Here is a 25,913-nt window from a genome sequence, read left to right on the forward strand (position 1 = left end):
GCATTCCCACCAAAAGGCCAAGAAAAATGACACAAACTGAGGAGGAATCCCTAGCCCTCATTCGTGAAGCAAGCAAAATCATAAGCACACCACCCAATGCAGAGGAGGCGTATGGGACATATATGGCCAGCAGATTGCTGGAACTGGAAAAGGGGCAACGCCTCCTCTGTGAGGGTTTGATTTTTCAGGCCTATCAGAAGGGCTTGAGAGGGGAGCTTACTGCTACAACACATCTAGCAGATGAAGCCACTCCTCCTCCTCCTGCCCAAAGTACACCACCAGAGGCACAGCCTCCGAGGAAGGCTGCAGAGAAGCGTGGAGGGAATGCTGCAGAGAAGCGTGCAGGGAAGGCTCCACGGAAGAGTCGAAAGTGATTGCCTGGCTTCTGTCTGGTCTGACTGTGCTCCCTAGTCGCAAGATACCAATTTTCTTGTCCTAAAACTTGATGTGTGTCCTGGGGGACGAAAGGCTTCACAGATTCCAAAAGTGTCTCCAGTGTTGCCTTCCTCATTTTTTTTTGCCAAAAATAAATGGATTTTTTATTTACCTTACATTATTGACTATGTGTTTGTATTTCAAAACGACATTTGGTTTGGGAGTAGACAGGTACAGTTTAAAAAGACTATGTGTGTTTTTTTCAAAAAGGATAAATCATTTAGAAAATCAAGTGCAAAGTACTAGTGAAAAGTGCACTTTAGAAATTGCACTGCAAGTGCACTTGTTGGAAGTGTAGTCGCTGTAAATCTGAGGGGAAGAGCTGAAATGAGGGGAAGCTCTGCTGATTTTATCATACAATCATGTGCGAAAAAATGTTTTTTTTTTTTTTTTTTTTTTGTGGTTCCTTGCATGTGCCCCTCGGATCCACAGCGAATGCACTTCCAAATGCTCTTTCTGTGCAATTCCAAGTACAATTTGCACTTACAGTGAAAAATGAATTTGCCTTTGGAAAATAAACCCCCCTGTGTCTAATTAACAAGGGACACCAACCTCATTAAGGTTCATTAAAACAACACAAAATATTAAGGTTATTGTGGTAACTTGAAACTCCAAAACTAAAAAAAAAAAAAAAAATTTGTTTAATTTAGCACACATTGTAAAATAGATAGAGTTTAAATCTAAAAAAAAAGAAAGATGAGTCCAAAATCTAATTTAATACTTTATTTATGGAGATCTGGCTTTTTTAAAATATCATATTAGTCATGGCATGAGGATAAATCATGAAGAAAGTAGTTTGTGAGAACTCTGTGTGAATATAAAGCAGCAAAACAACTTCATTCCTCTCGCATTATAAAGAAAAAAAAAGTGCTGTATTAAAAGATCACAGAAGAGGAATGTGCTAGCTTCAATACGAAGGATAGTTTTACCAGACCGAGCGCTTCCATCTTGTACTTACTTCAGAGCATGCGTGAGTTTTGGTCCGTCGGACTAGCACACACACGACCGGTTTGTCCGCTAGAAAGCAAAGTCCGTTGGATAGATTTGAAACACGTTTCAAATCTAAGTCCGTCCAACTTTTGAGAAAACAAAGTCCGCTGGAGCCCACACACGATCGAATTGTCCAACCAAATCCGGTACGCCAGACCAAGTCTGCCGTAAAGTCTGCTCGTGTGTACGTGGCATAAGAATTGAGTCCCCTACCACCAGAATCTGTCTTTCCTTTTCCTTCGCTTCCCCCCCCCCCACTCTCACTGGAGGAGTTCTTCCCCAGTGCTGGTCCCTGACTGGTTTTACCAATGTCACTCAATGGAGCGTACTTATTGGGATGCTCCAGCCCTGGATCAGCCTCCCTGGTACCTTCTCCTCTACCCTTCTTGACTGTCACCCATCTACTCTTTCCTAGAGCCTGCACCTCTTTGTCTCCACACACCTCTGTGCTGGCCCCTGCTGTTACCTGCCGTGTACGTTCCTGGCTCTCCTTTAGTATGGAGGGACTTCTCAGTGCTGACAGTTGCTTCCCCAGATTCAGAACCTGGGCTTCCAGGGAAGCAATGTGCTTACATTTTGCACAGCAGTATTCACCCTCGATCGGATGATCAAGAAACACATACATTCCGCAAGATGTACACCAAGTCACATCTCCACACCCGCCGGGCATCGTACCTACTAATTTAATGAGGATTGGGGATTATACCCTGTCCAAATTACCTAACAACTAGCTTTCTGACACTAATACTCTACCAGACAATACACAGGTACTCAACCAGACAATACACAGGTACTCAACCAGACAATACACAGGTACTCAACCATAAAATATGCAGGTACTCACTGGCCAACGTGCACTCGCTGACCAACGTGCACTCCTTGACTAACGTTCACTCGTAGACCAATGTGCACGTGCAGACCAACATGCACTCGCAGACCAATGTGCACACACACACAATACACAAGTACTAACGATCCACACATACTACTCAGACAACACTCAGGTACTCACAATACACAGGTACTACCTCATACTAATACTCAATACAGCCCATGTGCACTCGCAGCACTCATGTAATTACAATACACAGGTACACACTCACCCTACACAGGTATTTGACCCCTGTTACAACCTTTTTTTTCAACTCTGGTTTTTTAACTCACCACTTAGTGCAGTTCCACTTGGTCTAAGTTCCAGCAAGCTAAAAGATGAGCAGGCTCAAAATGAGTTCTACAGAAGGTTATATAGGCCTCAAGCACCTGTGACCAATTAACCACTCCCCTTAATTAGTAGGCTAAAGGAAGCAAAGAAAAAAAAGCTGTTTAAAAAGTGTCAGAAAAAGGTGTTAAAAATCTACAAGATAAAGCCCCCAAAAAGAACCTAAAAATGCAACCCAGCAATCACCCCACTGTTCAGCTTCCAACCAGCAGTCTGTTGTTAATCCACATGCCTCTAATTGCTTTATGGCAACTTAACCTAAAGAAAGGTTCATTAAAATAAAGCACCTTTTGCACACAAAAAAGTGAACCCTTCAGTTCAGAAATTGCCACTGCAGTATTTTGTTCTGCCACTAATCTTCAAGTTAAAGTTCAGTATAGCTCAATCCGCCTTTTCTGAGCCCAGGTTGTCCTGGACCTAGCCCCAGCCTGTGATTGGACAGTGAAAAGAGTGGCAGCATGCTTCTTGTCAGCACGTGAACTGATTGGCTGCTTGTGCCATGTCTTTTTCTTACACTTCTGACTTGCTGTACAGGGAATGCAAGATGCTGATATCAGGCCACATTCATGTTCTTACACTGCGTGTATTTACCAATACATTTAATGTTGTAGTAATGATTAGAGAGCTGCATGAATCTGTGTTCAGCCAAAATCTTGTTTCTTAATTTTGGAGAGATTGGGAAAGAGTTTGAACCGCTGTCAGTTTTTTTCTGGGGCTCCATTAGAGACAGTTACCCTCACTTTTTTGCTGAAACATTTTACCAGACAGGAAGAGTGTACTCTTCAACACATTAAAATGTTTTGGTTTTTTTTTCATAGAAGAGAAAAAGGCTAAATCCCTTGTTAATTAATGTTTTTCTCTCTGTAAGTCCCTGTTGCAGATTCGTTCTCTCTTCCTGTTTTGTACAAATGCAAAAGGAAAAGAGGGTACATCTCTTAAGGGCCGGGTTTACTGTGGTTTCCAGCCGAGGGACCAAGTGCGTTCCTGTTCACTTTTTCAGGTGCAATTCAGGTCCGCATTTTTGCCTGAATTTGCACCTGAACAGGACCCAAAAACGCACAGGACCCATTTGGAATTATGGTCAGCGGAGTTATTAAAGGTAGATTTGCAGCCACTGTGTACTTCACTAAATGATGTAACAAGTAATTCTGTACTGCCTTGGAGAGATAGCAGCTGACACAACAAATTGGATAAATGCAATAAATAAGAGATACAAAAAGTGTAGCGCTAGTGAAAAAACTGTGGTGTAACACAGATACCAAATGAAGGGTACTAAACTCAAATAATCACCACTAAGGATTGGAAGAAACATATGTAAATAATATTAAGCACTATGACTAGTAATGACTGTCCAAAAAAAATTGTTCAAAGTGTGATTCAAAATTCCATATGTGATGAAAATTTGTTCATAATTTCATATGAAGATCACAATGGTGAGTTGAGTATGTGACTGGAGTGAGAAGTACCACCACCGAAAATTACCAGAACGTTTGAACCCACGAGAGCATATGTTCTGTGGGTCAAACGGGCTTGTGTTGTATATACAACCAATGAAACTGGACACTGGAACCCTCTTATGGCTCAAACTGGGACAGTATATTTCCAGTGGCCCCTCTGGGGGTTAGCGCTACATAAATATTTATACCGGAGGGGTTCAACTAATCTGCCCATATGAGAGGAATACAAAAACTTAGCCATTTTCCCCCAGTGAAGAGCTGGGCCCAGTGCAAGTCACAGAAGTTCTTATCAGCAGATTGGTTTTCCACACTCTATCTTGCATACAGCCCCAATTAATGACTAAATGGTGGTGTGAGGAAAAGCTCCTTTTTCAAAATTCTAAACTATTAAAATGCAGAGATTTTTATTACAATTCATATTTGTATAGCCTAATAATCCCTTTAATGAAAATATTTTATTTATTAAATCCTGTTGCAACTACAAAGCCTGCTTTAAAGCAGAACCCGACCTGAAGCTAATGGGAGGTTGTGGAAAGTTGGGAGGTTTGTGGAAAGATTTGCTGACCCATTGGATTTTTATTGCTATGTTTGACATTGACAGGATGACATTTTCCCACCCTAGCCCACAGTCATAACTGTCATGGCTTTGCTGTGTGTCATAGGACTCCTAGAAGATTTTGCCTAGGGCACTGTAATAATATGCTGACAGAAAACAACTAGGAATTTTGGTTCAGTGCTGTTATAGTAGGATCAGAGATACAGTAAAGAGTCAATGTCCTTGCTGGGGTCACAGTTTTAAAGCTGAAGATTAATTGTCTTATCATCATCAACATGCCAATTACATTTCTAAATAAAACCTTCCTGTTTTCATTATATACCTTTTTTTATTAGACACAGTGATGTGTTAACTTTGTCTCTGAACTTCTCTATGCAATGTAGCCAGATCATGGCTGGTGGGAGGGACTGGCAGGGTGCTAACATAGCTTCCTGAAAACATCACAGTACCCTGCCTCAGTGCTTATCTCAAGAGCCCTCAGCCATGTAACGAGCCCCTTGCTCGCTCGGTTCCACTCTCCCGACACTCCTCTGCTGCTATAGAATCAGATTGCAGATCGCACCATCTGATTGCTCGGTCATCCGATGCTCCGGGATTAGAACTACAGCTCTGTGCCGTTCTAACCCAGTTGTGATAGCTCAGAACAAACACCAGGCAGGCTGTATGTAAGTTCAACCAGGAATCTCTTTTATTGCAAAATACAGGCTTTTATACACTCAAAGTGGAGGTGCAGACCTCCTGCTCATATTACTCTAACAATACAGCTGTAACCTAATTAACCTAATTAACATGAGCTAATTAACGAATCCCTTTAGACAGCCTAGATGACTCAGACATGACCGTTAGGCCAGACTGGCCATCTTGTAGTTCAGAAAATCCAATCAACATTATCACAATCAACATAGACTCTTCTTCACACAATAGCAGAGTTAATTAACACAAATAACAATGGGGATCTAATGACTCTTAGATCCCATAGTAGACTTATTTACAATACACATTTTAGCAGACAATAGACAGACAGGTGTTGGAATTTACATCAGCATCTCCTAACAGTATCTGTCCCAGCATTATGAATCAACCACTATTCCAATATGGCAAATCCAGGGTCCCCAGAGTCTGTGTGTCCTGGGGGACCAGGACCCGAATCCACAGTAATACCACCTCAAGGGTCCCCAGGCACACAGCTCACAAAGAGCACCATTCCCCCAAATGCAAGGGCCCCCGATCGATCGGCAAGAGGCTAGCATACAGTCCCCTCCAAAAGTCTCTTTCCCGGCTAGGTCTGTCACATTTCTCCCCTTTCGGCAGGAGACTAACACAGGAGGAGACCCCAGACGGATTGACTCCGAAGTTAGTCAGTAGTTCCAGTCCTCTAATGCCTGTACCCACACAGTACCCCAAACAAATTGTTCCAAACAAAGCATTACTCACCCAGCCAACCTCTGCCTCTCTCAGAGAACATATCTGCCGCTGGGGAGAGGCCTGGACTGGCCCTTCTCCCTGGAGTCCTTTCTGCCGCTGGAGAGAAGACAGGGTGTCTGGGCTCACTCCGTCATGCTGTTGGGGATCTGGGCCGACTGCCCAGCATCCCTGGGGTATACAGGTGGAGACTGAAGTCCCATCCACCTTCACAGGACATCCATCCTCTGTTAGTTGAGGGCAGAGTCCAGCAGTACTCGGCTCTGTTGTCAGCCCTTCTGCTGGAAACCCCACACCATCTGCTCCGGCCAACTGTTGGGGAGGGACGATGAACACATCCTCTCCCTTCTCCCCCTGTATCCTGATCTGCTGCTGGGAAGTGACCACCTCCTTCTCACCCTGAGCCTCCGGAACCACCGCAGGTGTAGGGCAGAGATCTTGGACCCTCTGTCCAGTTGCCAGCGCTTCAGCTGGGGAAGTTCCTTGTGACTTCACAGATACTTCTGTTGGTGCTGGGCAGAGCATAGTGAAGTTTGGCCCTAATAACAGCTCCTCTTCTGCTAGAGGCTCACCAGGTTGTTCTTCCTCAGCAGAAAAGTCTATCAAATCCCCTGTCTCTGCAACTGGTGTCTGGGGATAACCGTTCACCATCTCCTGTCCCTGGAACCCAGAGGATGCTATCAGTGCTGGGCAGAGCACAGTAAAGTTTGGCCCTAAGAACAGCTCTTCTTCTGCTGGAGGCTCACCAGGTTGTTCTTCCTCAGCAGAAAAGTCTATCAAATCCCCTGTCTCTGCAACTGGTGTCTGGGGATAAAGGTTCACCATCTCCTCTCCGTGGAACCCAGAAGATGCTATCAGTGCTGGGCAGGGGTTAGCAGAGCTCTGCCCTGTTGTCAGCACTTCAGGTTTGGGGACAGCAATCTTCAGATTTTCCACTGCCGATTCTCTGGCAATCTGCTGGACAGGCACATTCCTCCATCCAAGATCATCCAATGCAGAAACAGGTTCATCAAGGTCAGTCAGCACTTGCTGCATCCGCCATAAGACCTCCGCCTCCATAGCTGCGGGTGCAGGTTGGCAAAGCACACCGTTACTCTGCCACATTGTCAACTCTTCAGCCAGGATTTCAGAGTTGTCAACTGGTATTTCATGATAGTCCCAGGCAAAGGGAGCACCACCCTGCTGCTGAGCAGAGTCTAACAGCTGTTTGTAGGCGATCTCCAACTCCCATTCCTGAACAGCCAGAAACTCCACATCTTCCTGTGCCCAGTGCACTTCTGAGACATTCAGTCTCTGCTCTCTGTGCTCCATTATTTCCTCCAAACGCCACTTTCCTCCAAACGATCACTTCCAAAGTCAGGGTCCCTGGACAGCCTCCAGTATAACAATCCCAGGCCATCGTAGTCAAAGCCTTCCGTGGGGCTGTCATCCGCTGTCCATGGGCACACTTGGGCTACATACTGGAGGGCTCTGTAGCTCTCATCCAACCGCATTTCTGCCCGGATCAGCCTGCTTAACTCGGCTGTCCACTCCTGGTTCGGCTGTTCCCCCAAAAACAGCACTCGCACTTCATACTGCGACCAGTACCTTACATGGATGGAGGGGAGAACTTTTCCCTGGTGTCGCTGCTCACGGGCTAGCGCTTCCTTCCAGAGTTCACAGCGAATAGAATCAAACCATCCTAGCAGGACCTGCTCTGATACTGGTCCTCTGTGCTGTATGTCCTTCTCTCGCAACCTCCTTCTGAATTCCTCATCCATGGTGGCTGGTATCTCTCCTCTCCTGCTATCCTGCTACCTTGGATCCGGGTGATGGTTTGGATGTGTTCACGGCAAGGAAGCACGATCCCACCATTCCCTCCATGGCTCTCAAGTAAGTCTTGGTCTGTCATAAGCCCTAATAGAGGTAGTGGGCTGGCTCTTGAGAGGAGTTATGCAAATTGACAATTGAAAGAACTGAAATGCAATAAATGACAGCACTAGGGTCATCAGTTCAAATCCCAACCATGGCACTACCTGCACAGAGTAGGCATGTGCTACCTGTGCCTGCATGGGTTTCCCTCGGGCACCCTGGTTTCCTCCCACTCTCCAAACACATGCTGTTAGGTTAATTGGCTCCTGTCTAAATTGGTCCTAGTATGTGTATGAATGAATGTGAGTTAGGGATCTTAGATTGTAAGCTCCTTGAGGGCAGGGACTGATGTGAATGTACAATATATATGTAAAGTGCTGCATAAAATAACAATTCTATATCATTACCAGTAATAAATAAATGTTAAAAAAATCTAGATAGCACCGAACACGCTCTTGAGAAAGACAAACTGGGGTTGATTTACAAAAACTAGAGAGTGTAAAATCTGGTGCAGCTCTGCATGGTAGCCAATCCACTTCTGATACCCCTTTCACACTGAGCCGTGGCCGCGCTAGCCCTGAAGCGCAGCGCTTTTGCGACAATTTTCGGCCGCTAGCGGGATGCTTTTAACCCCAATGAAGGTGTTAAAAGCACCCGTGTTGTGGGGCTTCTGAGGCGCTTTTCATTTCAATGGGCAGAGCGTTTTGGGAGTGCTGTATACAGCGCTCCTAAACCACCCCAAAGATGCTGCTTGCAGGACTTTTCCTAACGTCCTAACGTCCCGCAAGTACTTGGCCCAGTGTGAAAAGACACACTGAAATGAATGGGAGGCAGTTTTCAGTTTTTTTATTTAGAGGTTATATCTAGCACTAAAACGCCTGCAAATCACCTCATTGTGAAAGGGGTCTAACTTTAGCTTGTTCAAATAAGCTTTGACAATAAAAACTGGAAGCTGATTGGTTTCTATGCAGAACTGCCCCAGATTTAGCACTCTCAAGTTTTAGTAAATCATCCCTGCTGTGCCTTGTCAAAACGTTGACCAATAAACCTGCTTACGTTGCTTCAATGCAATACCCGATAGTGCCTCTTCCCTTTGGACTAGGTGATACAGAATGCATGCATAACCCTAATTTTTTGTGACAATATTTTACTTTCCTCCTCCTCTTCATTATAACCCTTAGCTTTCATTAATAATCTACATATTAAGTACCTCTTGTGCAAGTGTACAAATACAATTCATTAAAATTAACTGAATAAGGAATCAAGCAGGGCTACCTTTATAAACATTTTTGTAACCTACAAATCACATTATGTGCACAGCTGCTCCTTGTTTGTATATAGAATGTTGAATGGTATGAAATTGTCATACTAAATTTACAGCTACTTTGATCCGGGTGTGTATTTAACTGTAATCAAAATAAACTGCAAACTATGAGAAAAAATATACCACTTAACCCTTTCTCTGTTTCTGATCACTACATCTTATGTTAGAGATAAATATAAAATAGTGACAAATCCTCTTTACAGGTATATGTGACCCATTGTCAAAGGGAAACTTCCCAGTTTCATTAGCAAAAGGGTCTCTGGGGATAGAGATGGTTTATTGGTTGTCTACATGAGCATGTTAGATTTGAGCATATGAAGAGTGCACTATAAGGATATACTGGACAGAGATCTGTTGTGTTAGGCATTCTTGTAATGCATAGCCCATGTCTGTTGGGACATGACTTCTTCTGGTGCTGCTAGCTATGGTTTGGGAGGAGCTGTTCTGGGGTTTGTTTGGAGAGAAAGATCAGAATTGTAGAAGAAGTCACGCTGAAGCATTCCTCTCTGGAGGAGGCACCATGAGAAACCATGACAAGTCCTGTTTAGTGTTACCAGATGAGCACCACAGAATCCCCTTCCTGAGTAGCCTTCAGTGGGACTTTTATAACTCATTAAGAACTATATACTGGAAGTTATATATTACTGTTAGGACTCAATATTGAGTCATTATTGACTCATTATAAAAATAGGGTGTGATGCAACAGAGAATCTGTGAGGGAACTAGCCATGAAGTTAGGAACCACTTATCCTGTAAGAACTGTGTGAGGCAAGAAGAGACTCTGGAATCTCCTGATGTGTTGATTTAGTGCAATTAAAGAAAAAACATTGGGCTACCAAGCAGGAATACCAGCAGCTCGTTGGATGATGACAATCTCTTCATCATTTATCTCTCCTATAAAACTGGGACAGATTAAATTGAATACTTGAGTCTTCTGATTGGGAAGAAAAACTCTATTCTATGCTTTTAGAAAACGTAAGGCAGTCACACCACTAGTCACAGCTCTTCTGCATCTATAATAGGGAAACCACAGGAGAGTCTCTTTGTGTTTGCTCATAAATAATGTCACATTTCAAGACTTGAAAAGTTGAACCAGTTTGAGAAAGTCTGTGCTCATGAATAGACGTCCATCTTTGAAAAAGTCCTAGCTGGATAAATGACACAATTAAGTGATATTCTGCTATAGGAACCTAGTTTCTACATAGATCAAAGGCAATATTCAGCAATAGTGATAATTGCAAGGCATTTTAGACCTGGTCAGTTATAAATTGTACCATGTCATGTTAGTAATTTATCAAATCAAGTGTCTGTGCTGGAAAAGCTAAGAGTAGGTTTTTCAAAAAAAGGCATTTGGGTCTTCTAGTTCATAACCCTGCGGGCATCAGCAATGAATTCAAACTGCTTTTATTTTATAATTTGTGTAGTATAATTAGGTACATAGCTATAGGGAAAAGTAGTGGATTGACTTTGCAAAACTTTCTGTCTGGGTCTATTACTTACTGCAGAATTTGGCTTACCGTCCTGTACTATCACATAGTCTGATATTGCAGGAGCAAGAGGAATTACATATTAACTGATGATAACAATAATTGTCACAATACACTATCCATGCACTAATAAGATACAGCTCTTGCAGTAGCCTTTTATTGATTATATATTTGCTAACCTTATGCAGTAAGGCATTCTACAGCTTAATCACTGTGAACACTTGTACAGATGGACAAATCAATTCAGATCATGAAAATTTGGATTTTATTTTTATTCAACTGAGTACATCCATGTAGATCTGTCCAATTTTTAGAATAACATAGTTTATGGATCTTAGCTCCATGATTGCCCAAATTGTGGGCTTCCCTGCAGATGAAAAATGATCTGCATGCAAAGGTTTAAGCATTAACTTCTTCCTATATTAATGGTAAAAATCTGGTTTCCTCCATATGCATCTGGTCCCCTTTTATTCTTTGTACAGTTCATTGTACATAACCTTTTTATGGACTTTTCATATGCCTTAATTAGGTTGACCCTAACTCATTTTTAAACTGCACAAGCCCCAATTTATCTCTTTCATTGTAAATGAGATATTCCACCCAAAGGAAGCAATGCTTTTCTTATAACATTTACATTTATTGCCATTTCCTATCATCTTCCTTTGTTTACCATCTTGTTTTGTTACCATTTTGCATATTAAAGATCTTTCTTTAATATGTCAACATTCTGACAAGTTTTAATAGTTCTACAGAACATTTTTGCCATAAGCAAAAACGGCAATGTTATTTCTATACCAACCATGAGGACCTTCATAGAAAAGATGAAATTAAAATTGGGTCCAGCACTGATCCATGTGGTCCTCACCTCTATTACTAAGCCCTGATAGGTGGGGGAAATGTCAGAGGGCGCGGCTTGTGAAGTGGTGCAAGGCTGAGGCCATCTCACACATGTTAACCATACCGACTGGATTGGGAGAGCAGTGATTTTTTAAAGTATTCACTGCTATAAGTATACAATTTTGACCATTTTCTATTCACAATTTCTCTGCTGCTTACTCCTTTAACCAGTGTTTTAGCCACGTGCATACATTCTCTTCTTGTCATTGCATCCTCAAAGTCTTTAGTAGGCTCATATAAGAAACACCTTCTGTGCTATTGCTGAATCTGAATACATCACATCAATAGCATTTACCTTCACAGGAGTAGCAAATGATTGGTTTCAAGCATCTCAAGCATCAGAGTGTCTTAGCAGTGGAGGTCATTATCTTGGTTGGCTTGCAAAATGTCTTCACTGTATATTTCACTACAAAATGGCAGTTAGTTTGGCTCAGAAATGTAAGGAAGTCTAAGAATCACACTTGAGGAATGATATTGATTATTATACATCATGCAGTAAGTAATACTTTCTTATCTTACCTGTCCCCAATACACTGCATTATATCATTCCTGTTCTATAAGTGTGCAAGTAGAATTAGCCATGGATGGCAATGCAGATTTCACAGAAGATACCAAATGAATCTGTTGTGTGACTGCAAGGAGATACTTAGTGGAATGTATATGACAGGAAATCTATGGCACTTATTGACCAAACTGATTGTTACGTGTGACTGGTGGTAGATAAAGATCATTCCCTTCTTTTACAGAACTACATCTCAATCAAACAGCACTACAGGGGATTTTAAAATGAAGCATTAGTAAGAGCTTTAAATCATTACAGTTTTTGAGAGTATAAGTGTTTTAGTGTATATTCTGAACATGGTTTTAAAGTATAAATACCCTAAATACAAGTTTAATGCGCTGTATACAAGAAATATACATGATACTGGTGTCCTTTATAAATAAGCCTGTGAAAAAGACTTTAAACCTTCAAAGTGTTAGATATTTATTACTGCATTAACATTTTCTAACAGAATAGTGTGCTAAACTATGGGGGCTTAATAATAAAGTTGGCAGTGCCTCCAACTAGGACAGGGCTTTCATGAACAGAGGGGGTTCCCTTCCTGGGAAACTAATCAGTAATCTAATTAAAGCAATTGGTAGCAGAGGAACTACTGCAACTAGCATATAACATTGACCATAAATATACAGATGCACACCAGTATGGAAATAATATAAGCTTTATGTAAGAAAAGATTATTGATCATACATACATCCCATGTACAAACAGGCTATTTTAGCAAAGAGCCCATTAACTACTTCAGCCCCAGAAGATTTACCCACTTCTGACCAGAGCATTTTTACAATTTGGCACTGTGCATCCTTTTCCCACAAATTTGCACTGTAAACAAAAAAAGAGAGACAATTTTGAAAAAAAAAACTATATTTTTTTACTTTTTGCTATAATAAATATCCCCCAATTTAAAAAAAAAAAAAAAAAAATTTCTTCATGTTTAGGCTGATATATATTCTTCTACATATTTTTGGTTAAAAAAAATTGCAATAAGCATATATTGATTGGTTTGCGTAAAAGTTATAGCGTCTACAAACTATGGGAAAGATTTATGGCATTTTTATAAATTTTTCTTCATTTACTAGTAATGGCAGTGATCTGCGATTTTTAGCAGTGTTGCGACATTGCGGCGGACAGCTCAGACACTTTTGACATATTTTTGAGACCATTGACATTTTTACAGCGATCATTGCTATAAAAATGCACCGATTACTGTGTAAATGTCTTTGGCAGGGAAGGGGTTAACACTAGGGGGCGATCAAGGGGTTATGTGGGTTCCCTCAGTGTGTTCTAACTGTATGTGGATAGGACTGACTGGGGGAGGAGACATATCGTTATTCCTACTTGGTAGGAACAAACCACATGTCTCCTCTGCCCTGACAGCACAGGGATTTGTGTATTTACACAGACATCCCCGTGCTGGCGCTCGTGCATGCGATCTTGTGTGGCTGGCGGCGATCCGCATCAGGTCCCCCGCTGTGCAGCAGGCACGCTTGCGTGCCCTCTGGTGGCTCTTAAAGGGAAACCCGTATATAAACGGGATTTCGCCCAGGAAAGCCACTGTGCCGCAGTAAATCTGCGTGAGCCGGAACCGGGTAAAGTCCTGGTGGATATGTGTCCCATATACAGGTGCATCTCATAAAATTAGAATATCGTCAAAAAGTTTTATGAACTGAAATTTATTTCAGTAATTCAATTCAAAAAGTGAAACTCATATATTTTATATAGATGCGTTACACACAGAGTAATATATTTCAAGCATTTCTTTCTTTAGATGTTGATGATTATGACTTACAGCTAGTGAAAACCCAAAATTCAGTATCTCAGAAAATGAAAATATTACATAAGTCCAATAAAAAAAAGGATTTTTAATACAGAAATGTTGAATTACTGAAAAGGTATGTCCATGTACAGTATAGTATGCACTCCATACTTGGTCGGGGCCCCTTATGCATGAATTACTGCATCAATACAGTGTGGCACGGAGGCGATCAGCCTGTGGCACTGCTGAGGTGTTATGGAAGCCCAGGTCGCTTCGATAGCCGCCTTCAGCTCATCTGCATTGTTGAGTCTGGTGTCTCTCATCTTCCTCTTGACAATATCTGCCCAGTGAGAAGGGAGAGAGCATAAAGAGCTGCTGCTCTCGTGCAGGTCACTGGACCAAGGTAAGTATGGGGGGATCCTCTGGCACAGAAGGTTTTTTTACCTTAATGCATAGAATGTTCAGCCTTTACAACCATTTTAAGTTTTGTGTCCCTTCATGTTCTGAATGAGATTTTTATTGTTACAATATGTATTTGAAACAGTTGTATTAACAGAGTTACTAATACATTAAAGCAGTAGTAAACCGCTGCATTAAAAAAAAAATCAACTGCATAGAAATGGCATAATGTGCTAGTATGCATTGCATACTAGCACATTATGACATACCTACCTTAGAACGAAGACCTCCAGCAGCGGGCTGACAGGGCTTCCATCTTGCCCCAGTCTTCCTTCTGAGTTCACGGGCTCTGGCTGTATGAGTGGCCGGGGCCACAATGACGCCACTCCTGCGAATGTGCGCAGGAGCCCTCAGCTATGGTGCGCCGGACCTTCAGAGCACATACGCCGATGACGTCACCAGCTGCATGCAATATGACTATCTCCTAAACACTACAAGTTTAGGAGATATTCACTGTACCTACAGGTAAACTTTATTTTAGGCTTACCTGTAGATACAGCTTAAAAAAATAACTTTAATACCACTTTAAGGCCAGGATCACACCTTTCTATTTATGTTTCTTGCTTTTCTTTTTTTTTTTTTTAACATGTTTTATCAACAGCTATGCACTACCACTGTCGTCATAAGGCCATATAACAGGCATTCATGGAAAAAATTGTCAATGCACATTAAGATATTGCACAGATGTGTGTACTGTTTGTATTCCAATAAGAGCATATAGCATTTGGTTTTTCAACTAATGTTATAACTAAAATAATTTTCAAATCCATCACAATCCTGACAATTGCTGACAATTGCTCCAGTCCCCTCTTGTGATCCATAACAGGATTTTCTTTGCTTTTTTTTTACTTTTTTGATGTTTAGAAATCACCTGCCCACACATGAACTAGTAAAGTAGTTTACCTAAACTGCTAAAGGTTGTGGATAGATTACTTACTTTCTTATTCCCTAAACTTTTGACCTCTTTTTTTATTTTTAGAACGGGGAATGGGGATGAGTGTGATGGACATAATCATGCAGCTTAACCAGAAAGGAAGTACAATGTTTATTTAGTTATTTATTAACAAATTCAATTGTGGATTTGTTTGTGACTCATAATATCCTTTACTATGACTGGTTGTCAGAAAATTAAGAGACAGAGACCTTGTATAGACTCAATGATGTAGAAGTGATGCGCTTACGGGGTCATCTACAAACTAATTTCTGGTTGAGTAATTGGTTCATATGCAGATTGTAAAGGGCTTCTGATTGGCCAACTGTTGGCACCAGATAACTCAAGCTCCCACCTCGTTTTTCTTGGACAGGACTACAACATACTACTGGTATGTCTTAGCCTTTGCCATATTGTGCCCAACGCATTGCCTTCCCGCGATATCCCCGGCCATCAGCTTTTTATATTACTTGTGCCTACTTGGCACCTACATAATTCCCTATAACACACTATTTTGGGACAGAGCCATCTCGTGGCAGACTAGCTAACTGCACCTGCTTACAAGTTTTTTCACTTTTGACTTAAAGGTTAATGTTTGCAGAAAAAGACATATACTTTCTCATATCTATATGCATTTTCCCAACCGTGTACTCTTTTCTACATTGTAGATGAAAAGAATGTTGTACTCGTTATTCTCTCTGGAGAGGTCTATTATTCTTCCACATGTCCCCATAAATAAAATCCTATTATTTAAAATCACAGGTCTTACGAGAAAAATGTATAACCCTCACCTTTCTCTCACAACCTTAATTACAGTCATAACCATGCATAATTATTTCAGGGGGAGGTTAAGATAAAATCAGTTACCGCTGTGTTGAGTAACAGTGCATTATTTTCCCTACTTATGCAGCTGTTGGTGAAGTTAGGACCAGGTTTATTTTATTGCAAATACCACTTGAGTTGTATTACAGAATAACATATGATTGTAGACTTCACAAAACAATAGTAAGTGCACTCAAAAGAGGCATGATTGTACACCTACATGGCTGAAGCCATAGACGCCTAATAGTTACAGCTTTTAAAAAAATACCATTATTTTGCAGTGGAAAAAGGCTTTCTGCACTGTAACTAAACATAAAAAACAAACTTTGTAATTAAAATGGCTTAATGCAGTCAAATCTCTGCTCGTGGCACTTGGCAAGTATTAGAGAATAATCAAGTAGTCTTGTTCTCTCAGACTAAGATGTTTTGGTTGTATAATTCTTGTTAAAGCTAGAATTTAAAACATATCTTTACAGCTGAATAAGTACATCTTTACAGATAATAAATTGTGATCCCTTCCTCTTATCCTACAACTATTGCCTGTATCAATACAGTCTACTACTCCCTATCTGCTACCTACCCCAAAACTATGAAACGCCTTCTTTTCCAGAGCTGTCAGTCACTAACCAATAGATTCTAGCGAAAATGTTCCCGCTTTGTCTGTGGTTGAAGATTGACATCAGTACGGGAAGGGTTTTGTGTAGAAATATGATGTAAAATGGTTATAGCATCTAAGAACATTGTAGGGTGATGGGAATAATGGGAGGCATCATAACCCATGGGTGAGAGGATTCTCCATCTTGTTCACTGCTAGCTGGCATCCCAAGCTTTATGACAGATAAGGAAATTTCAGTTTAGATTTTTTACAATATAAAGTTGTATCCATAGTTTTCGGTTTAGTGGCTTGGGGCTTTGCAGCATTGTGATCGCCAGGCCAGTTGGAATCCCAACCATGACACTACCTAGAGTACATGAAGTTTGAATGTTCTCCCTGTGCTTGCATGGGCTTTCTCCTGGGTACTCTGGTTTCTCCCTTCACTCTATAGTCATGCTGGTAGTTTAATTGACACCTGTCTTAATTTGTCCTTGTATGTCTATGTATGCATGTGAGATAAGAACCTTAGATTGTAAACTCTTTGACAAGGGTTCTAACTCTTCTCTAATATATCCAAAACAAAGGCAAGACTTTTTGGCTGGACTTAACCACTTTCTGAGTAACATTTGTATAAAAACATCCTATCAGCAAGTGGTTATTACAAGATCATGGCTGCTGTTTCAGCCATGATCGTGGTACCATTTTTTTTACAGCCAGCGATCAGCTGTCTTTCAAAAATGCTGTTGATCACTTTTACAGTACAAGGTCTCGCTGCACCTCCCACCATTGCCTACAGTAAACAGCTGGGATTCCTTCACATAGACAATATAGAATAACATCCATTCTCCAATCTCCCCTGTGATGAATGAAGCCAGAAGCGACAATGATTTTGTTACTTCTAGTTTCAGAGCTGTCATTCCCTGGCTGTTACTGCCAGGGAAGCAGCTGATCAAGCATGGTCTGTGGTTGATTAGCTGATTTGGAGGCAAGGGAGACAATGGGGTGCCAATAGTCCTATGTTATCTCTATAAAGAGTACTGCCGCGTACACACGGTCGGACTTTTCGTCTACAAAAGTCCGACAGCCTGTCCGACAGACTTCCTGCGGACTTTCGGCGGACTTGCAGCAGACTTTCTAACGAACGGACTTGCCTACACACGACCACACAAAAGTCCGACGGATTCGTACGTGATGACGTACACCGGACTAAAATAAGGAAGTTCATAGCCAGTAGCCAATAGCTGCCCTAGCATGGGTTTTTGTCCGTCGGACTAGCACACAGACGAGCGGATTTCGGGGTCCGTCGTAGTTACGACGTAAAGATTTGAAGCATGTTTCAAATCTAAAGTCCGTCGGATTTGAGGCTGAAAAAGTCTGCTGAAAGTCCGGAGAAGCCCACACACGATCGGATTACCAGCCAGCTTTAGTCCGTCGGCGTCCGTTGGACTTTTGTAGACGAAAAGTCCGACCGTGTGTACGCGGCATACCTGTCACTGCCCAAAACTATCACAGAGGGGGCTTGTTAGCCACCTTGTGATAGCATTAAAACTAAAAGAAAAAGAAAATGTTTAAAAAGTGTACAAAAAATAAGTTTAAATAAAATTAATAAAACTAGTAATTAAAAAAATTAAAAGCACCTCAACCCCTGCGCATACACACAAATGCAAATGTGCACCCATATGTAAACAACGATTGCACCACACATGTGAGGCATCGCCGCAAATTTCAAAGCAATAATTTTAGGGCCATCAGTCATGAATAACTCTACAGTGATAACCTGTAAAAGCTTTTAAAATATGGCGTATTAACAAGTTTAGGTACTGTAGTGTGTTGCCATTTCTTTAACATGTTTGGTATCTATTTACTCAACACAATCTCATCTTTTACATTTCACAAAAAGTGGTAATTTATTGTGTTTGTGTGCACTAAAATTCATTTTAGTGTGTTTTTTTCCTGAAAATGTGCTTTTCATAAGCACCTGCGAAAAGATTGTGCCACCTAAAATTTGCCATAGCCACCATTTTATTCTTCAAGGCCTTTGCTTTAAAAAGGATTTACTGCTTGGCAGTTCTAAGCAATTTTCTAGCAAAAGTTTCTGATTTTATTGTATGTGTGAAAAATTGAATTAAATGTGAATAATGTAATTCAAATTTAAAAAAAGCAAGTGCTTATTGTGACACCGTGGGCTGGCAGTGCTGAATACCTAGGTTTGATTCTAACTAGGAACAGAACTAGAGCTTTCTTGGAATGATAACGATTCTGGTTCATTGCCAGACAACAAATATACAAATACACAGGAATAATGTGAAAATGCCAAACTGATAATGCTCCGGAATGATTCCATCCCAGGACCACGGCGTGAAAAACCTTCAGTGGTAATTACCATGCAGCCATAACAATTCTAAATAGAAAGTCTTCTTTTTCCAAACCTTAATGTGCAGCACACAACTGTAACCTCCAGAAAAACACGAGTGTAATATTCTGCTTATGTCTTTTTCAGATTGACTGTAGATCACAGTAATGCAAGCAGACATCAGCACAAACAAGAACTTAGTAGTTCAAGCACAATACAGAATTGTGCCTTCAGCAAATATTATCGGCTCAGTTCTATCCAGAGGCAAGAGTTAAAGAGCCAGGCTGCTAGAGATCCAGGGAAAATGACATGACAACAGAACCTTGCCTAAGGGAGGAATAGAGACACAATTTTCTTCGATTGGCTTTAGCTGTGGTTTTTCTTTAGCACAGCACAAGAAGAGGGGTCAAAGGGTCTCTACATCATTTGATCCCCAGAACAGTCCCTGTTGAGTCATGTACTGGTTTGACATTCTAACGGGCTCATTAGTCTTCTGTTTTTCTATGTAATTGAAAGTATTCCTCAACATCACTGTCTTTTCTCTGCTCCTCCTCTGACACTCACATTAGAGAACTGGCTGAAGAAAAGGAATAGGATGGATTGATGGGTGTTATGCTGATTGCTAGAGCATAGATAATGAGGCTGTATTGATACTGCTTAAAAGATGCAAGAATATTTTGTGATATTACCAGTTTGGAGGAGTAAGCTGTATTATGTCTATTAATTAAATGATCACACACCTAAACAGAATACAACAAAATGCTAACAACAAATGTCATTTATAAGGATGGTAAATGAATGGAACCTGTGTGTTTGGTGGAAAAGTTTAAAATGTAGTACTTTCCAATGACACTATGTCCTAGGTTGGGTAAAACTATGACTTTGTGTACTGCAGATACCCAGTACCATACTTGAATTAAGTATTTTAAATACATTTAAACAATACATGTTGTCAGGGCTGTCTTAATGCATGGGCACCCCGGGCACTGCCCAGGGGCCCCATGTGCATGGGGGGCCCCATGATAATCTTGCATCACATCATACTTGCCAACTGTCCCGACTTTGCTGGGATAGTCACACTTTTCACTAAGCTGTCCCAGGATGGCAGTGTCCTGGAACCTGCACTGTGCCCTCCTGATCTTCCCTGTACTGTGTCTTTCTGCCTCCCCCTTGTACTGTGCCCTTTGTGTTGATTAGCCTTTGGATTATAGCATGTTTTCTTATTGTTTAAAATAAATTTTATTGAAAGTACTAATAAACATATGTTTAATTCTATCAACTATTTACACTTTAATTCTTCAGAGTAGATACATAAATTGGGGCAGGCTGGTACGGCTCCATTGTATTACTTTGCCCAGGGGCCCATGATGCTATTAAGACAGCCCTGCATGTTGTCATAGTTTTAGTTAATAGTGTTTTATTATTTCATCATTAAAGTAAACAGAGGGGTGGATTTGCTAAATGCAAATAGACTGTGCACTTTGTAAGTGCAGTTGCCCTAATTTTCCCCAGAGCTCCATGAATGTGGTAAAGCTTCACCTTGTAAAGAACACCCAATCAAATGCAAGAAAAATTTAAAAAAAACAGCATTTTTGCTTGCACATGATTAGATGACGGAAATCAGCAGAGCTTTACCACATGCACTGAGCTCTGGAGAAAATTCCTTCAACTGCACTTCCAAAGTACACAGTCTATTTTTAGTATATCCACCCTGGAGGATGCAGCAAAAGTTGACCATACATGCCAAGATCTAATTGTTTAATCTTTACTTGCTCACTTTTTCATCCAGGGCACACCTATACTCTTGCTCTATGCCAGGATTTGTCTATATATGTCATCCACAGTGGTGATAAATACCCCTCACATTTTTGTAAATATTTTATTTTATCTTTTCAGCAGACAACACTGAAGAAATTACACTTTGCTACAATGTAAAGTAGTGAGTGTACAGCTTGTATAACAGTGTAAATTTGCTGTCCCTTCAAAATAACTCAACACACAGCCATTAATGTCTAAACCGCTGGCAACAAAAGTGAGTACACCCCAAAGTGAAAATGTTCAAATTGGGCCCAATTAGCCATTTTCCCTCCCCGGTGTCATGTGACTCGTTAGTGTTACAAGGTCTCAGGTGTGAATGGGGACTAGGGGTGTTAAATTTGGTGTTATCGCTCTCACTCTCTCATACTGGTTACTGGAAGTTCAACATGATACCTCATGGCAAAGAACTCTCTGAGGATCTGAAAAAAAGAATTATTGCTCTACATAAAGATATAGCCTAGGGTATAAGAAGATTGCCAAGACCCTGAAACTGAGCTGTAACATGGTGGTCAAGACCATACAGCGGTTTAAAAGGACAGGTTCCACTCAGAACAGGCCTCGCCATGGTCGACCAAAGGAGTTGAGTGCACGTGCTCAGCGTCATACCCAGTGGTTGTCTTTGGAAAATTGACGTATGAGTGCTGCCAGCATTGCGAGGTTGAAGTGGTGGGGGTTCAGCCTGTCAGTACTCAGACCATACGCCGCACACTGCATCAAATTGGTATGCATGGCTGTCGTCCTCTTCTAAAGATGATGCACAAGAAAGCCCACAAACAGTTTGATAAAGGCAAGCAGACTAAGGACATGAGTAACTGGAACCATGTCCTGTGGTCTGATAAGACCAAAATAAACTTATTTGGTTCAGATGGTGTCAAGCATTTGTGGCTGCAACCAGGTGAGGAGTACAAAGACAAGTGTGTCTTGCCTACAGTCAAGCATGGTGGTTGGAGTGTCATGGTCTGGGGCTGCATGAGTGCTGCAGGCACTGAGAAGCTACAGTTCATTTTGGAAACCATGAATGTCAACATGTATGTATGTATGTATGTATCAAGCAGAAAATGATTCCCAACCTTTGGTGACTGGGCCGCAGGGCAGTATTCCAACATGATAACAACCCCAAACCCACCTCCAAGTCGGCCACTGCCTTGCTAAAGAAACTGAGGGTAAAGGTGATGGACTGGCCAAGCATGTCTCCAGACATAAACCCTATTAAGCATCTGTGGGGCATCCTCAAACAGAAGGTGAATGAGCGCAAGGTCTCTAACATCCACCAGCTCCGTGATGTCATCATGGAGGAGTGGAAGAGGACTCCAGTGGCAAACTGTGAAGCTCTGGTGAACTCCATGCCCAAGAGGGTTAAGGCAGTGCTGGAAAATAATGGTGGCCACGCAAAATATTGACACTTTGGGCCCAGTTTGGTCATTTTCATTTAGGGGTGTACTCACTTTTGTTGCCAGGGGTTTAGACATTAATGGCTGCGTGTTGAGTTATTTTGAGGGGACAGCAAATTTACACTGTTATACAAGCTGTACACTCACTACTTTACATTGTAGCAAAGTGTAATTTCTTCAGTGTTGTCACATGAAAAGATATAATAAAATATTTACAAAAATGTGATGGGTGTACTCACTTTTGTGAGATTTGTAATAAAGTCTGTGGACCCCTCTCTCCTATATCATGTATGCTTAAATACGATTTTATTTGGCAATGTTTAATTTTTAGTGTACCCCTGAAGGGAGCATGCTATACAAATAACAAATGAAATATATAGTATTATATTTGAGTTCTGTGTATAATGATGATTCTATGTCTTGCTTTTAAGTTTCTACCACACAGAGGACATGCCACCAGTATGGACTGCATGATGGCTCATGGAACAATTCTTCACCAGATGTTGGATTTTGATGAGTTTATTCCGCCCATTCCACCTCCACCATATTACCCACCTGAATATACCTGCACACCTGTCATGGATGTACAAAGGTGAGGAGAAGCTAACACTTGAACTACAGCTAAGATTTTCCTAGTGCATGTTGAACTGCAAACAGCTCATCTGGAATACAATACCTTAAGCATGGTACCAGACAGCATTGTGGAAGGCAACAGAGCTTGATTAGATAAAAGTGCTGACTATTCCCCCGCCAACATGTGCATCTTTTGCTGTGCAGTTGTTTAAAGAAGTCTAATATTCAGAAAGATTGAGGTATTTATGTTTTTTCTTTGTAAAAATACAGATTTTATAATAAATACTTATGGTAGAACTAAGGGCAAAATTTTTTTTTTAGCATTTTGAATAGTGTAAGAGAGGGTTAAAAACTCTGTCAGTTTTTCATGCCACTTGTGTCCCATTGGGGAGATTTCTCTTTGCTTGTTTTTCCATAGAAAAACAGGAAGTGAGAGGCAATCCCTCCAAAGTGAGGGAATAATTGGTTGTCACCAGAACTAGTGCCCACATTTGAAGATTGATCCACTATTCCTGGTTTATTTTAGAGAGGAACTGAATTAAGTCAGCAATGCCCCAAAAAAGCAGGCAGAGGGCAGAGGGTTAGATAACAACGCTGCCTGTTGACTCCCTGCAGCTGATTTTTTACTATTTGAACATGCCTTGTTCTGCACTGTAAGACAAAAACAGAATGGCGTGTGAGAGAGTATCAAGCACACTTATAAAACAACTAAAAGTCTATAAAGTTCAGGAAGTATATATATGCAGCATTAGTGGCAGCTCCCTTGAGAGCAAAGCAGTCTCTGGAAGAACAATGGGAGAAAAGCAAGGTGCGCCAAAAAAAAAAGAGAAAAGAAAAGCAAAGTGCAGCAGAAGATGCAATGAATGGTATATTTAATTAAAATCAGCCACATGGCTACTCACACTTATATAAAGATCAATAGGCATATAACAGTGTAATACTATGGTCACTCAGTGGGTCACCGGTGGATGGTGGTGTGTAGATGTTAACACGAGAGGAGAGGAAAGGAACAACTGGCTGGACATCCATCTTGTCGTCTCGAAACCAACATGGATCACACTCAGAGTCACATCGGAACTGACGTCAGAACATGGAGAGAACCTTTCAAAGCATCCACATCTAAATGGCTATTGATAAATAGCCATTTAGATCTGATGAAGAAGCGGATGCTTTGAAACCTTATCTCAATGTTTTGACGTCACTTCCGATGCAACTCCGAGTGTGTTGCTTGCCGGTTCCGAGACGACGAGACGGATGTCCGGTCGATTGTTCCTCTCCTCCCGTGTTAACATCTACACACCACCATCCATTGGTGACCCACTGAGTGACCACAGTAGGGTTGCCACATCATCCTTTTAATCCAGGATACATATTAATTACACAGGTTCTGAGGCTGATTTAATGCAGGTAAGGCACCAAGTGAGTTTAATTACCACCTCAATCAACCACAGAACCTGTGTAATTAATGTGTGTCCTGGATTAAAGGGATGATGTGGCAACCCTAGACCACAGTAGTATACTGTTATATGCCTATTGATCTTTATATAAGTGTGAATAGCCGTTTGGCTGATTTTAAATAAATATACCATTCGTTGCATCTTCTGCTACACTTAGTTTTTGGCGCACCTTGCTTTTCTTCCCTTGTTCTGCACTGTCTCTGTTTGGAGGTGGCCATCTTGACAAAGGCAGTGCTATTGCTTCCTTGAGTCAGACCCTTTAGCAAGAAGAACAGTGAGCTGCACAGCAGTGACGGCATCAAATCCTATTTTAAATCTCATGAGATTAGCGATCAGAGGCAGCAGTGCCTTAACCTTCAACTGCAGATGTACAGCAATAGGATGTAGGCCTAGGCACTCTCACATACCAGGAAAAGCATTGTTACTAATAATGAGCTACAGGTGATTGGCCCTGCACTGACACCTGCCTTTTGGATTCAGCCAAACATGACTAAACATTCCCTATGACATAGCAAGTCTTCACTTCCAGTTCCATTTTAACTGCATTTAATGTTGTTTTTATATCAGCTTCAGATCTCCAGCCTAAAGAAAAAAAGCTCCATTCCAAATGCCCACACCTAGTTCTACACCTATTTAAAAAGTAGAGACATAGACTGCTGGGTTACTAAACCCGAGGCAAAACCTGTGATAAATGTATACAACTGCTCCATGATATAACCATATAGCTACAATATAAGCTAGATATAGAAATAAGCATTTTTAAAAATATATATTATTATGTTAGTGGAAGAAGTATGCATTGCTCCTATTAGATCCCAAATTATATAAATATCTAAAATCATTTCAAAAAAGTTGTTGATTTCCTGTAAAGTCTTGTTGTTTTTTGTAGTTAAAAATAAAAAGCATGTTATACTTACCTGCTCTGTGCAGTGTTTTGCACTGAGCAGTCTAGATCCTCCACTTCTTGGGTCCCTCTTCAGTGCTCCTGGCCCCTCCCTCCTGTTGAGTGCCCCCACATGGGGGCACCTGAGCCGAGCCACATCTTCCTGTGTCCATTCAGACACAGAGCCACGGCCCAGACCTGACCCACCCCTTCTCTCCTCATTGGCTGACTGACTTTGATTGACAGAAGCGGGAGCCATTGGTGTTGCGCTGCTGTGTCAGCCAATGAGGAGGGGAGTTTCAGGCAGCCGAGACACTCCTGCAACATCGCTGGATCTAGATGGACCACAGGTAAGTGTTAGGGGGGCTGCTACACACATTAGGTTTTTTATTTGAATGCATAGAATGCATTTAGATTAAAAAAAAAAACCTTCTGCCTTTACAACCACTTTAAGACTTTGGTGTCTATCAGTGCGCTGCCCTCTAAAGCCCCAGGTAAGCGGGAAGAGTTTAAAATAAATCAGCAATTGGTTTTTAAATTATTGATATATAAATAGTTTACCCAATGAATGTCAGTGTTATCACTTGCAAATTAAACACATTCAGCTTGTATTTATGGAAATCCATTTGTTAGTTAAGGACAGCACAATTTCTTTATCACTCAGATAAATGAATATCT

The 25,913-nt window shown here is 41.2% G+C and overlaps 1 protein-coding gene across 1 annotated transcript in view; it reads left to right on the top strand.

Annotated features, from left to right (window-relative positions):
- The window catches only part of ENTREP2 (endosomal transmembrane epsin interactor 2), a 1,090,200-nt gene that overhangs the window by 935,853 nt on the left and 128,434 nt on the right, over nucleotides 1-25,913 (top strand). Inside the window, exon 6 of the mRNA XM_073618861.1 lies at nucleotides 22,754-22,914. Coding sequence (XP_073474962.1) covers nucleotides 22,754-22,914 — 161 coding nt within the window. The remainder of the gene's footprint in view (nucleotides 1-22,753; nucleotides 22,915-25,913) is intronic.

The sequence above is a fragment of the Aquarana catesbeiana genome, linkage group LG03 (genome assembly GCF_042186555.1).
Source record: "Aquarana catesbeiana isolate 2022-GZ linkage group LG03, ASM4218655v1, whole genome shotgun sequence".
NCBI classification, from domain to species: domain Eukaryota; kingdom Metazoa; phylum Chordata; class Amphibia; order Anura; family Ranidae; genus Aquarana; species Aquarana catesbeiana.